This window comes from Callospermophilus lateralis, unplaced genomic scaffold (assembly GCF_048772815.1).
Source record: "Callospermophilus lateralis isolate mCalLat2 unplaced genomic scaffold, mCalLat2.hap1 Scaffold_1909, whole genome shotgun sequence".
Lineage (NCBI taxonomy): Eukaryota > Metazoa > Chordata > Mammalia > Rodentia > Sciuridae > Callospermophilus > Callospermophilus lateralis.
The window spans coordinates 88,388-103,493 of record NW_027512924.1 but is presented as its reverse complement, the minus strand read 5'-3'; the positions used below and the strand labels follow the sequence as shown (position 1 = coordinate 103,493).

The 15,106-nt window shown below is 32.8% G+C and overlaps 1 protein-coding gene across 1 annotated transcript in view; it reads right to left on the bottom strand.

The window, feature by feature from the left end:
• The window catches only part of LOC143387348 (roundabout homolog 2-like), a 144,685-nt gene that overhangs the window by 62,249 nt on the left and 67,330 nt on the right, over nucleotides 1-15,106 (bottom strand). Inside the window, 3 exon segments of the mRNA XM_076841835.1 lie at nucleotides 4,144-4,315; nucleotides 6,653-6,777; nucleotides 9,868-10,099. Coding sequence (XP_076697950.1) covers nucleotides 4,144-4,315; nucleotides 6,653-6,777; nucleotides 9,868-10,099 — 529 coding nt within the window.

The following is a 15,106-nucleotide window of genomic DNA, read 5'->3' as shown; positions in this document are numbered from 1 at the left end:
TGCTAAAGTATAAGTTCATTTAGAAGCTAACATTCTTAAAATGTGATCATTTAAACAAAGGAATAAAGACATGAAACAAAATTGTAGGCTGAAAAATAATGCACAAATCCATAATTATAATAGATTTCCAGACCCTTTCTTTGTATTTCAAAGAAAAAAAAGAAAGTCATTAATGACTAGAAAAACACTACCAAGTTTACTTTACATTTATGAAATACAAGTACATACAAGATTAAGTGTTGAGCCATAAAATTACTCTATATTTAAAAAAATTAAATTTACACAAAGTACATTCTCTGTCCTTAAAGGAATTATATTAGAAATCAGTGAACAAAAATATATATGGAAAATTCCCCAAACATTTGTATATTATGCAATGTATTTCCAAATTACCTCAGAAAAAGAACAGAAATATATAAAAAAAGAAAAATTATATACTCCATAATAAATGGAAACAATATATATCAAAATTGGGAATATTTAGCTGAAGAAGTGCTTCAAAATAAAGTAAAACTTTAAAATATTCATATGAGAAAAATATTCAAATCAGAAAAAAAATGTCCCCCAAATTAAATAACTATTGGTCTTAAGAAGCAAAATAAAAGAAGATGAAATAGCAAAAAACAATTAATTAGAAAACAAAACCGAAAAAGTCAAATGTTTGTAATTTTAAAATATCCTTAAAATTCCTAAATCATTATGAAGATTGAATAAGGTCTGGAATTGTAGCTTAGTGGTAGAGTGCTCGCTTAGCATATGGGAGGCACTGCATGTAAATAAATAAATACATAAATAAAAGAATAAATTGATTAATTAATTAACTAAAATGTCTATCGACAGCTAAAAAGTATATTTTAAAAAGACTAATAGTAATAACTGTGTGTGGAGGGGAGAGATAGAGGAGAGAGAGAGAGAGGCAGACACAAAGGGGTACAAAGAATAGGCAGAAAGGTCCATACAAATTCCCAGTATATATGAAAAAAAGAGAGATGCTACTGTTATGTTTTGGATCAGGAATGTCTCCCAAAGGCTCATGTGTTGGTCCCTAATGCAGTAATGTTCAGAAGTGAGGTTTTGGGGAAGTGATTAGATCATAAGGCTCTGATCTTCTTGGTAAATTAATAATTTGATGGCATTCTAGGGAGGAGGTTGAAATTGTTTTGGCTGATAATAGGCCTTCTACCTTTCCATATACTTTTCAAATTAAGAAAATAAATATGAAGTCATGGATTAGGAGAAAATGTATGTGAGATATACAGCCTAGTTGTAAGGAATGCTTCCATAGGACAGGACTTTGGAGACTATCTTCCATCTGTAGCCCCTTCCTCTTTCTCTGCTTTTGGGCCAACATGAGTAACTTTGCTCTGACATTCCCATTTGCCATGATCAAGTCAGGCCCAAAGCAATGGCGTTGGCTGATCTTGGACAGAAACCCCTGAAACCATGAGTCAAAATAAATCTTTCCTTCTCTAAGTTTATTTTCTCAGGTATTTGTCACAATGGAGAAAAGCTAACATAATTACGACATATTCTGCAGACATGGCAAAGATCATAAGGAAATACAACCAACCACATGATAATAAATTCAATAACTTAGATGAATTAGACAAGTTCATTTTGGGGCCACAACCAAAAATCTACTTACCACGGCCAATACAAGGAGAAATTAAAAAAATGCTAAATAGATCTATGTTCATTGAATTTAAAAAAATCAAAATTAAACCTCTAGGAATGGATATAATCAGTGATTTTTAGCAAATATTAATGGAAGAGATAATGAAAAAACTCTCCAAAATTCCAGAGGAATAAAGAGGAGGAATACTTCCTACCCATTTTATAAAGCCAGATACTCTAATTCCAAAACTTGACAACGATTGTAGAAGAAAAAAATGCTACCTATCAATTTTAAGTGCAAGACTCTTTACAAAATGTCAGTAAATCACATCTAGAAACACCCATATAGAGGACAAATCTGACCAAGTGGAATTTATCCCAGGAATGCAAAGTTGATTTACCTTTGAAAACCATTCATTAGAATTGATCATGTCAACAACCACCGCCCACCTCCAAACAAAATAAACCAAAACCCAGGAAAAAAAGTATGGTCATTTTAATAAACTCAAAAAAGTCATTTCACAACTATTAAAATGAACAAGAGATGTTAGTAAGGCCACAAGATAGAATGGCAATATAAAAATTTACTGTATGTATAATGTAAAACAAAAGGAAATTTCAAAAATCCATTTATCATAGTAAAAAAAATCTTTAAGTACACACAAAATATTTTAACAAAACATGTAAGCCCATTCATACATAGAAATCTACAAAATATTCTGAAACAGTATTGAAGATGTCTATAATGAAGAAGTATATCATGTCCTGAACAGAAAAAATCATAAGTAAAATGTTTACCCAATTTTGATGGATAGATTCATTGCACTTCAATCACACTTTCAACATATTTTTGTAGAAATTGACATTAATTTGAGAAGTATATGGAAAGGTAGAAGGCCTATTATCAGCCAGAGCAATTCTGCAGAAGATAATGGGCAGTATTCACATTACCTGATTTCAAGAGTTACTGTAAGATACAGTAATCAAGAGAGTATAATTACCATATAAACATTATAAACATAAGGAACCCAGGAATGAATCCATGTGTATGTGGTTAACTGGAGGAAAACAAGTCTTGTCAGTGTGCCTATACAATTTGATATGCATACATAAACATTAATCCTTGAACCACATGTAATTACCTTAAATTGAATTACAGAACTATGTATGAAAGCTAAAATTATAAGGCCTTTAGAAAAAGTATGAGATAATGTCGTCAATATCTAGAAGTAGAACACAATTTCTTAGGAACAATAAATATGAAAAATATTATGATAAGTTATACTTCATTAAAATTTAAGACTTTTGTTCATCAAAATACATTAAGAAAATAAATATAAAGTAATGGATTAGGAGAAAATGTTTGTGAGATATATATTTGTGTGTGTGTGTCTGCCTGTCTATCTATCTATCTATCTATCTATCTATCTATCTCTAGAATTTAAAAACAACTCTCCCCAAGGAGTAGCAAGAAACAATCCAAGTTTAGAGAGGCAAAGACCTGGCAAAATTACAAAACAAAATCTGCAAACAGCTAGGAAGCACATATAAAGTTGCTTGAGATCATTAATCATTAAAAAAATTCAAGGTAAAATCACAAGGATGTTACTGTTTTACATACACTTGAATGCTAAATTTTCAAAGGCTGGCAACGTCAAATGTTGGTGATAATGCAGAGAAACTGACAGTCCTTTTCCTTGCTGCTGGAAGTATTAAATTTTAAAATTTGAAATTGTGGAAACTGTTTAGCAGTTTCTTATAAAGTCAAAACTATAAAGCCCTATTACCCACAAATTCCTCTCCAAGGTGTTTCTCCAAAGGAAATGAAAGTATGTGTCCTTGTAAAGGCTTACAGAAAAATGTTCATTCTCCCAAAAGAAAAGCAGATAAACAAAATACAGCTTATTCATAGAACTGAATCCTGCTCAGCAGCAAAACATGTGAATTGCATAATACATACATGGTTGAATCATCAAAAAAACTGAAGCTTCGTGAAAGAAACCAGACATAACATATCATATTCTGCATGATCCCATTTATATACACTTCAAGAGCAGACAAATATAATCTATGCTGATAGAGAAGAGTTCCATGCAATGATGGAAGTAGATTTAACACGAATTTCTTTGGGATAGTATATTTGGATTACTAAGTTTCTTTGGCCTGGTTCTGATTAATTTTTGACATTTTTCTGGCTAAGAAGCGTGTAGATTTGAGACACGATGCACTCCTTTCAGTTACTTAATATTTCAGTGACACCAAAATTACAAATGAAGCTAGTGATTAAAAATAATTTTCAAATACCTTTCAGCTTTTAAACTCATAATGATTATAGATTCAAGAGGCTGGTGGGCATCTTAAGAGCACAAGAACTTATATCATTTTGTAGGAAATCCTACTCAGTCATTTGCCCATATGGTATGTTCATATCATATGAACATATGATATGTTAAGATGTAGACTGAAACCAATCTACATTGTTGTCAGTTGAATAATGCTGAAGTATTTAGCACCTACATCGATACTCACCAATTATTATTGGCTGTGGTTCACTTTTTACTCCAACCCCGGAGCTGGTACTAGCCGCAAACTCAACCCGGTATTGAATACCTGGGAATAATCCACCAATTATTACCGACCGAATGGCTGCGTCCACAGTTTTGTTGATATGGAATCGTGTTTCATTTCCCAGACACCAGATCTACACAAAGGGAAAGTGAAAACACATAAATATGAAAATCCCATTTGTGGTAACTGAATGACTATAATTGATTAAATATTTTTAATTGTGACCAGTCTAATTTCTGGTCTCCCAGAAATGTTTGTGAATGACATTTCCCAAAGTCCAACTCCTGCATTTTATGTATATGTGTGAATTAAAGGAAGAACAATAAAAGAAAATACAACTATTCAACATTCAAACTATATATATATATATATATATATATATATATATATATATATATATATATATATATCATCAAGGAATTATGATAAATAATCTATAACAAACAATGATTCCTTTAACACCTATATAGAAAATGGTCTTTAGTTGGAAATAGCATTTTGGTACATATAAAAACACATACTTTTTTCCACTTAATTTATCAAAATTTATTGTGCATATAACCTATTTAAAATATGATGGCTATGAATTATAATGTCTAAGGCATATAGATATACATCTAAGTAATTTATATTTCATTAAAGAAAATATTAACTTACACAGAAGTAGTCAGTGAGATTAATTGACCTAAGTTATAGGTATTGACTAAAATGAGATTAAAGCCAATTTTTACATTGACACCAATAAATCTTTATATTGATGAATACATACACACACACACACACACACATACACACACACACACACAGAGACACATATGACACACACGAAAATAAAATGGTTAAATACTGTAGACACTGATGTTAAAGCACCTAGGTCTTTACTCCAAGAAGAAATCATACTTTAGATCATATTTTCTTTAGGGATATGAAAAACTGTAATTGTAAAATAGTTCTGCTGCATATCTTTATTTTAATTCATATTATACTTCATAATCTACATATAGATGAACATGTAGGAATACATAAGGTTTGTTTCTGAAACAGGTAAGCCCCTGAATTCTTTTAGCAAAATAATTATTGTGCATCCTGTTCCATATTTATATCTGACATCTGTGTTCCCAGCAAAAGAATATTTATCACTCATCTATGTATACAATTTGCTAATAAAATATGACAGATTTATAATGAGTGGAAAATTTTATAATTTATGAAAAACATTCATCATGTTGTAAATAAATTTATCAAAATTTAATTGAAAGTAAATTTAGGGTATTCAGACCTAGATGGTCCTAAAGCAAATTCCTCACCGAATTAAATCACAGACATGCACACACACACATATATACACCATAGTGATTAATTATCTAGTGTTCAAACAATGTTCTAATATTTTAAAACTTGAGAATGTACAAAACTATCCTATTATGAAGGCATTTATTCTTATACTTTTTTAGAATGTTTGCTGATAAAGTGATGTTAATCATTTTAAAATAAAACCTTATGCTTTAGTGCATTCATGTGCTTCCAAGTTGACCTTCAAATTAATACAGTTCTATTTAAAATATAGGATATTTTTAGAGATAAAATTCAATCAGCAATCTTTTGAGTGAACTATTTCAACTTTATTTCACATACCAATTATGGATTTCTGAAGCAAAGTGAGGTGTTCTTTATTATATTATTTTTATTGCATAAGTTGTTTTCAAAATTCTAGAAATATTTCCTAACAGCAACACAGATTTGAAATTTTACAAAGTTTAGTGAGAAGTTTTACACTCATCCATGGTTTAATCATATCAATTAGATAAAATTTTATTTTGAATCCTTAGACATGGCCTGTGTCTTAAACATCAAGGATGAGGATAAAACAACAGATACTCTTTCTAAATAGCAACAAGTTTATCAATTAATAAAAGAGACAAAACTTTTTTAAGTTTTTTTTTTTAATTTGATGTTTTAATGGTCACCTTCCCCCCGCCGCAAGGGAAATATCTTTCAAAATCTTAATAAATAAAAGCAGAATATAGAGATCAAGTTGGTGTTGCCATCTTCTATTCCTACCTTATCCACTCTAAATCCAAAATCTCTCTCCATTTCTTGAGAACCAGATTTAAAACAGCTGCCCTAAGTCCCTTACATAGAATTTAATAATAATCATGCAGGCAATTTCTGGGATGACCTCTTTATTACCTACATCTATCCCCATCCCTTTAAATCCTTGGTTCCTGGATCATACCATATAGAAAATCATTCCACTGTTGTAGGTTTTTTGCTCAACTCAGTTATGTGTCTAATCTTAAAATTAAGTTATGATTCCTGATGCATTTGTTTCCTTACCTGTCATACAAAGGTATAACCACTTCACACTTTAAATGAATAAGAGAATATTTAGAGCTGTCTCTTTCTCATATGACACTGAACTTTCTCCAAAAAACTATCCATAAACCTTTCTTCTTCATGCAGGCCCTACCTTGTACTCTTGGATTATTCCATTCTGGTGATCTGGAGGAGGAGGATCCCAGGAAACACTAATGCTTGTGCTATTGTGGCTTCCGACTGTCAGCACAGTGACAGATTGTGGAGGGGCACTTGGGGCTGCAGAGGGAGTAATTAGGAAAAATGCAGTCTTTGAGTCTCAGTGTACATTAGCATTGCTTACAAAATATTAATAGAAAGGCAAGACCAATGACATTCTGGCTTCCAGTACTTCTAAATCTGTATATAGCATTTAACAGTGACAATTTTTTTTGAGAATTCAGTCATTAAACTCAATAAAAAAATTAAAGCAAATACAACAGGTGGGGAAACATGCACTAAATAATAAATTTAACAGTTAACATGCTAATGAGTGGTTTTTATATGCCCAGCACCAAAATGTCAATTTTCATTATCACCATAACCTCAGTGGGTAGAAGTAACTCTTAATTTCACAGAAAAGGAAATGATCTACTGTAAGAAATTTATCACAGTCAAATGAAGCCAGGCATGGTGGCACACGCCAGTAATCACAGCAGCTTGGGAGTCTGAGGCAGGGTGATCAAAAGTTCAAAGCTAACCCCTGCAAAAGCTAGGCCCTAAGCAACTCAGTGAGATCCAATTTCTAAGTAAAATACAAAGCAAGGCTTGGGATATGACTTAGTGGTTGAGTGTCCTGAGTTAAATTCCTGGAACTCCCTTACCAAAAAAAAAAAGTTAAATGGTAAGTCAGGATTTGAACCAGGTACATCTGTTTTAAGAATTTGATTATTTCAATTCTAATAGACCATGTTTCTGAAAAATAAAATCATAGCTTCCAACCAAAATTATTTTGAGAGAATATATATCAAAATTTTATGAGATATTATTTTTGAATAGTGGGATTATTGACAGTCTTTTAAAAAATATTGTTTTCGATTGTGTTTAGTAAATAAAAACAGAAACACAGATATAAATTTCACCACCAAAGAAAAACAATCCTTTCACACTGGGAACAATAATTGACTCTCATAAACTGACCCATAATTTAAGATTTAAAACTGATTTTATATGGATGGGCAAGAGACTATGATGATAAATATGAAAACAGGTTCATGTTGGGTCAAATGTGAAGTAGTCAGATTTTGATTTCCAACAAAAACTCTTTTTCTTTATAGTTTCTCCTATAACTAATTACCACTGTACTGAGAAATAGGAAGCACGAAGGTTTTCCTGAATTTAGACTAAGCATATTCCATACGGTGCATCTGAGAGTTAAGAAATATTAATTTTGCAGAAAAATACTCCTTTATTTTCAGTGAATCTCTGAATTTAAACCAAATGTAGAGAAAGCATAATAAGGATTCTACATAAAAATTCCTTGATAATTAGAAAACAAAGAATTTTATGACATTAAAGGATTTTTATATAAAACCATCAATGCTTTTATATTCTGCACAGTTTAGTCCCTTAAAAATCGTATCTAAAACATATTTTGAAGACCCATTGATAAGGTTTTTCCATGTTTGGCAAACTTGTCAGGACATAAATTTCATTGAGAAATGATCATATTTACATTGAGATATAGGATGTACACAGACATGTGATAATACAATATTGCTCTTTTCCTATTCCTCTATGTGACAATATTGCTGTAAAAGAGGGTATGATGACATCAATCTGACCACTTTTCTACCAGCCTTGTAGTTAGTAAGTAGACTGCACTGAAAAATAACACTTTTGAAACTGGCTTTTCATTCTCCTTACTGCTGGCTTGGCAAGACACCAGGCCTGCTTCCTGACAGGTCATTTATTCTGGTACTCAGCTTCTTTGTACAGATGTGAAAGAACCCAAATCGCTGCTCATCATTCCCAGACATAGCCCAGCTGAGTTCCATTTGTTACCTTCACAAGGCCACAGAAATCAGAGATGAATGTTACACTGAATGGTGACAAATGTCTAGGCCAGAGGAAAAGCCAACTGCAGTGAAAATGACTTTCGGAGGGAGGATTCCAATGTGATCTTCTGTATTGGAGTTATCCACCCTGCTCATTAGTACTACACTTGCCAAGATATGGTAAAAATTTAATGCTGGAGAAAATACTACCAATTTTTATCAATCTTGCATTTTCTTTTCATATCCTAAAAGTAAAGCAAATGTGCCTTTAAAATAAGGCTTTGTGCCCCTGCCTGTGGATCACACTGTAAACTAATGTGAACATTCTATTTTTGCTCTGTATTATATTATAGAAAATTTATATTTTTATAAAATTTCTCTGGTCAGACATACCGGTCAGTATAAGCAAACAATATACATTTTCTTAAAGCCTTTTTAAAAATATCTCTTTGCATAACATACATTTAGACAAAAGGTTTTTGTTAGGATTGGTGCACATAAAATTCGTATAAAAACAAAAAGGGGGATTTGTTTTGTCATCCCGCATTTTTATTTTAATAGCAATATTCATTATAAGTCTCTGGCTTACTGAAGGAGACTTTATAAATGGACTAGTTGAAACCTATATCAATCTTAGGTCCATCATTGATTGACTTTAAAGTATCTGTGGGTAAAAAAATTTTCAAAACTAGAGAGAAGGCAAGAATTTTCCTAAGAAGAAACGTATTACAAACATGAAAGTGACCTTCCAAATCAGAGCTTATGTTTCAGACTGGCAATGCCCACAGTAGAAAATGGCTGAGAAAAGAAAATATCACATTCTACTACATTAAAAAAGGAGTAGTCATTGTGAATAACCTGTGATCTTGTATTTTCTATAGTCTGTCCCTAATGAACTGCACCCACATAAATATATGGAAATATGCTGCAATCAAAATCAAGGGCACAGAAACATATAAAACTTGGTTCAAATGTTTAAGAAGAATTTAAATTCAGAATCTATTTATATTTTTATATTCATTTTTGTCAGATTCTGTACAATTCTCCTAATACAAAGAGAAAAATGAGAGTGCCTACTATATATTTTTTCTTTTTTTAATAACTTTTTAGTTTTCAATGGACCTTTGTTTTATTTATTTATATGTTGTTTTGAGGATTCAACCCAGTGCCTCACATGCTAGGCAAGTGTTCTACACTGAACTACAACCGCAGCCCATATATCTTTAAATGTTCTCTGTCTAGTTTTCTAAGGAATATACTAAAATAGAACTGTAAGAGAAGTTGGTTTATTCATAGTATAAGTTTGGTTTACATTACAAATTGGGATACTCACCTTCTTCAGTAGTACGGACTGTTTTAGATTCACTATCCATTCCTTGGAACTCATTAAAATATGGTCGGACTTTAATTTCATAAGTGACTCCTTTTTTCAGATTGACTAAGAAAGCACTTCGCTCAGTTGGGACTTTGGCATCTAAATTCTGCCATGAGGAGGTGGCTTGTAGGCCTGAAGTCTGACCATACATTACTCGGTAGCCTTGAATAAACTGAGGCTGGCGATCAACCTGGAAAACACATCAAAGACCCTCTGAAACTGAAGGGAGGTGTGCCAGAATCACAAGAGACCTATCGTCTCTTCTCTGTCCCAGTTCAATCCACATACCTATCTTCTCAGTGAGACCAGGGCTTTCTAACTCATCTCCCTGCTTCCAATAACCTCCTCCAATCCCACATTCACATTTCCCCCAACATTATCTCCAAAATGAAGAGTAGGACAACTCTCTTGCATTCAACACCCATATTTATGGTTTTATATGTGATATGGTATTTTTCAGGGATTTCCATTCTCATTACTTGTCTGCTCCTTAGACATTTTTGAGTTCTTACTAGTATCTGCCAGGAATTCTGCTAAGCTCTGGGGATAAAATGGAAAAAGTTGGTAGAGCCAACTCTTGCCCTCGTGGTACTTTGAGTCCAGGTGGAAGGTAGGCATTACGGTGCCTACATGGCCAAGTTCAGTTACAGCACACATCAGAAATAAATGTAATGAATGGCAGGCACCAGGAAATAAGAGCAGAAGAAGCTCAATGATTTGGGAAAGGGAGGTAGTTTCCAGACAAAAGTCAGAGGATTTGACATCTGCAATAAAAATAGAGTTTACCAGAGGAAAGAAAAGTGGGGACAGATGTGTAACCACCCTGTGGCTAGAGAGAGCATATAAAAGAGATTTCAGTTGTGAAACAAGTACTAATGTTTTAAGTGCATATGAAAACTTATACCCATTACCAAATAGTCCATGAAAAAGCTTTTGTTAATTCAGTAACTTCTTATTCTTTCAGTGGTCCTGCTCTGTACACAACCAAACTCTCTTATGTTTTCATTTACTTAAGAGACAATAGCTATTTTTAAAAATGATCTGAGATTTGTAATTTAAAATTTGAATCAAATAGAACTTTTTTAATGTATTTTTATATGTATTTTTGTTCAGTCTCATGATAATTACATGAAAATCAAATAATGTAAGTGCAAGTAGAAAAATAAACATGCTCCCTTTATATATTTATTAAGCACTCTTCACAGGTGTTTCAGAGTTTCTTCATTTGTAGGGAAAGGAAATTTAGGGTTTTTTTCTTTATTTTTAAAGAGTTTTTGTTCCTACCCTATTTCTTAAGATGCTGTATTGAAGCATAAACAGTGATGGTAACTTCTCCAATTAGTATCTCATATTATAGTTTAATATTCATATACTAAGAAGCTTTAAGCTTGATATATTTTACTGTCAAATCAAAAGTAAAGATTAATGGAGAGAAATAAAATCACCTCATTTCAGAATGGTTATGAAGAAAGAAAAAAGAGAGAAGGTGATGATGGAAATGGTTATGTTAACTCTTAAAAAAATTCTTTATTCCGTTGTCAGCTTGCTATGAACAAAAAAATGTTTTTATCATGAATTAACTTCTAACACCTCTTATTTAGCTTCAGCATTGTTTTGTTTGTTAAGGGAAGTCAGCAAAGCAATTAATATTAAGCTATTAGTTTTCAAAAAATAAAAACGCAGAGCTTCGGGCAAAACAATGGAACAATTGTTTTTTTCCATGTTCAGAATGTCCAAGCTAGAAATCTCTAGGAAGTTGATGGGTCTGACTGTGTGTGTATCTATATACAGCTAATTCCAGCCTTTCAGATGAGTCTCAACAAATATAAATTTCTTCACCCATCTGACAACTTTCTAACCCTCACAGATTTTTCTGGAATTACTGCTATACTTGTATAAGATTATATCAAGAATGACTTAAGATATTTGCCTGTCAGTAAATGGATGGATCTGTAGACTATCATGCTAAGTAAAAGACACCAGTTCCAGATACCAAAAGTGGAATGTTTTCACTGATATGTGGAAGCTAAACCACAATCAGGGGGTGGGAGATAGAAGTTCAGTGGAGCAGACAATGGGGATTGAAGGGAAGGGAGGAAGGATGGGAAAAGGAAAGAGAGTGGAATGAATCTGGCATAACTTTCCTATGGACATACATGAATATATCACAGTGAATCTTACCATATAGTAAGTATATCCTCTGGAATATAATACACTCTACACTTTAGTATTTTATAAAAATGAATTCTACTGACATGCATAACTAACAGAAACCAATGAAAATAAATAAATGATTTGTAAAAATGATATTTTAATAAATGCATAAAATCCCACTTAAACAAAAAAAAAAGAAAGAAAGAAAGAGAAAGAATGAGGAAAAGGGGGAGCCCAGGTCTAACACAGAAACTCGTGGTCTCTGAGACCTCATCCATGTTACCAGTTTGTGTTCATAATGACTCACATATTTTTTTTAAAAAGCAGGAGTCATTCCAACATCATAAAATAAGGCAACCAAGAAGCAAAAAGTTAAATTTACAAGAGTCAAAGAGTGATGCTTTTCATCAAAACTGTCAAAGTTTGAGAAAAAAAACAAAATAAGAAAAAAAAAAAAAAACTTGCAGCGTACGTTAAAACAACATGAAGCTTACATTTTATAAACTTCTCTGTGTTGGCTTTAAGTGAATTTATATACTGAAAGAAAGACATAACTCACAATAATAGCTTGTTAATACTGAAAGAAGCAAGCTGTGTTTTTAAGAAGAGCATTAAGCAGCTGTTTCCAGATGAAGGGAGTCTGTAAATCAGGGTAAATTGGTTTTATCCATGTTTGGTTTTCATTAATTAAGTGTTTTAGGGACTTTATGAAGCTAGTATTTACTACCCCACATCGCCTTGCTCACTTCAGTGGGCACCGTCTCCAACCCCTAGATAGTAATGGCCTACTTAATAGCCACGTAGTTTAACTTCAGTTTGTGTAGTTGCCAGGCATTTGGGGGGAGAGGAAATTTGTTGTTACAGGTGGAAGCAAAAATGAAAATGCTGAGCATTACCATTTAAACAAATAAGCTGGCTTTTATTGGATGTGTGTTCTACACCACTAATGTGTGGTGCTCATTTTGACAGGTTATCATTTTCAAGTTAAACCATACACTTGTCACTAGCTTTATTAACATTCTGAGGAGAAAAAAAATGTGCTCTTAAAGTTTATTGCAATCAGAGTCTGGCCACAAATTTATAGGTTTATATGATTTTAAAAAATACCACTGTATTTTGAAACATGCATTAAAAAGAATTGTGTTAAGGAAGAAGTGAAATGATAAAGAAAACTTCAGACTTCCAGTATAAGACCTTGATTTCAAATAGAGTTTAGTCTCTTAAGTTTTCTGAGCCTTCCTATACTTGTGTTGTTCAGATAATACCCTCAGCTCAAGGGTGCAAAAATAATCAGATGTCTAATTTCAGAAAAAACACTGCAAACTGTAGAGATGTGTAATGTTAAGGAGCTTTGCTAAAGAAGGGATGTACTAAAAAGAAGTAGAATATATGGGCTTTCAAATCAGTGTTGTTATTGAACCATTCAAGATGTTGAATAGCTACTGTTTTCAATAAAACAAAAACAAAAACATCCATTTAAAAATACAATTCAATGTGAGTTTTCTTTGATGGGTTTATCTGCTAAGGAACTGATCTGGTTCTAGTTGAATTCAAAACAATATTATTTTCCATGTCAGTGTTGAGAGTTTTCGGAGTCAAATGGTCTGTGATCCTTTTGGCCTTGAACAGCAACAATAATAATCAAGCACAGGAATAATCATTGTTCAGTGACTATTTTTCTTTGTGGAACAGGTATTTTCTAATCATATTGCCTATCTTCATTAAAACAGTGGTAATTTGATCTTCTGAAATTAGCCATTGCTATCTATTGTTGCTGTAACTTCAGCCATGGGTGGGGCATGGGGATAATTTTTCAGTACAACGTCTTGTCCTTTTGATAGCTGAATCCTGTGGACCTTTGGTAAATCACCTCAGCTGCCGACAGATCCAATCACTTGGCTGGAGAATATATTCCTCCCCTTAAACTCCAACAATCTGTCATTCAAATGACAACAGTGTAATAATTTAAATAACCTACACATTTAGCAAGTTAAAATATTACAAAATTACAATTTCTTTGGCTATTGGTCCCACCCCCAATCAGACATTTTTACTAAAACTTATCTCTCTCAAATACGTTTTTTTTTTTTTTGGTGGTTGGTATTTGAGGGTGGGGGTTTGTCAAGGATTGAATTCAGGGGCACTTGACCACTGAGCCACAACCCCTGCCCTATTTTGTATTTTATTTAGAGACAGGGTCTCACTTAGTTTCTTAGGGTCTCACTTTTGCGGAGGCTGGTTTTGAAGTTGTGATCCTCCTGCCTCAGCCTCTCAAACTGCTGGGATTACAGGCATGCACCCATGCCTGGCTTCAAATACATTCTTACATATGTGTAACTACAAACTGAAGGGGAATTATACCCTGAGATATTATTGAATATGTTACATTTCAAAAGAAAAATGTAAAGACCTATGAAAGCAACTGGTTCAATTGTTTAATAGGCAGTTATTAAAAGAACATTTTGAAAAACAGATGTGAAGGACAAGGATTCTATACTCACATAAATCCCTGCCCAAGAAAGAGATAGATAAGCAAACTGGCAAGTCAGCCTTCATGGGCTACAGAGATGAATATGACATGGTCCTTTCCTGGAAGAACTCCCAATATATAGACATGCAATTTTAATCTAATTTGATGTATTCTTTTAAACTTAGTGAATCTTGAAGCAATTAACTTCATAAACATGATGACTTTAATTCTTCCCCAAATATTTTCTTCACTTAGAAGTAGCTTAAAGAAGCTCCCTCATTTTTTTGCATGTGCATTTCCAGTTTTCCCAGCATCATTTGTTGAAGAGGCTATCTTTTCTCCAATGCGTGTTTTTGGCAACTTTGTCTAATATAAGATAATTGTAATTTTATGGGTTAGTCTCTGTGTCCTCTATTCTGTACATGCACAAAACTCAACTCAAAGTGGATCAGGGACCTAGGAATTAAACCAGAGACTCTGCGTCTAATAGAAGAAAAAGTAGGCCCTGATCTTCATCATGTGGGATTAGGCTCCAACTTCCTTAACAAGACTCCTAGAGTGCAAGAATTAAAA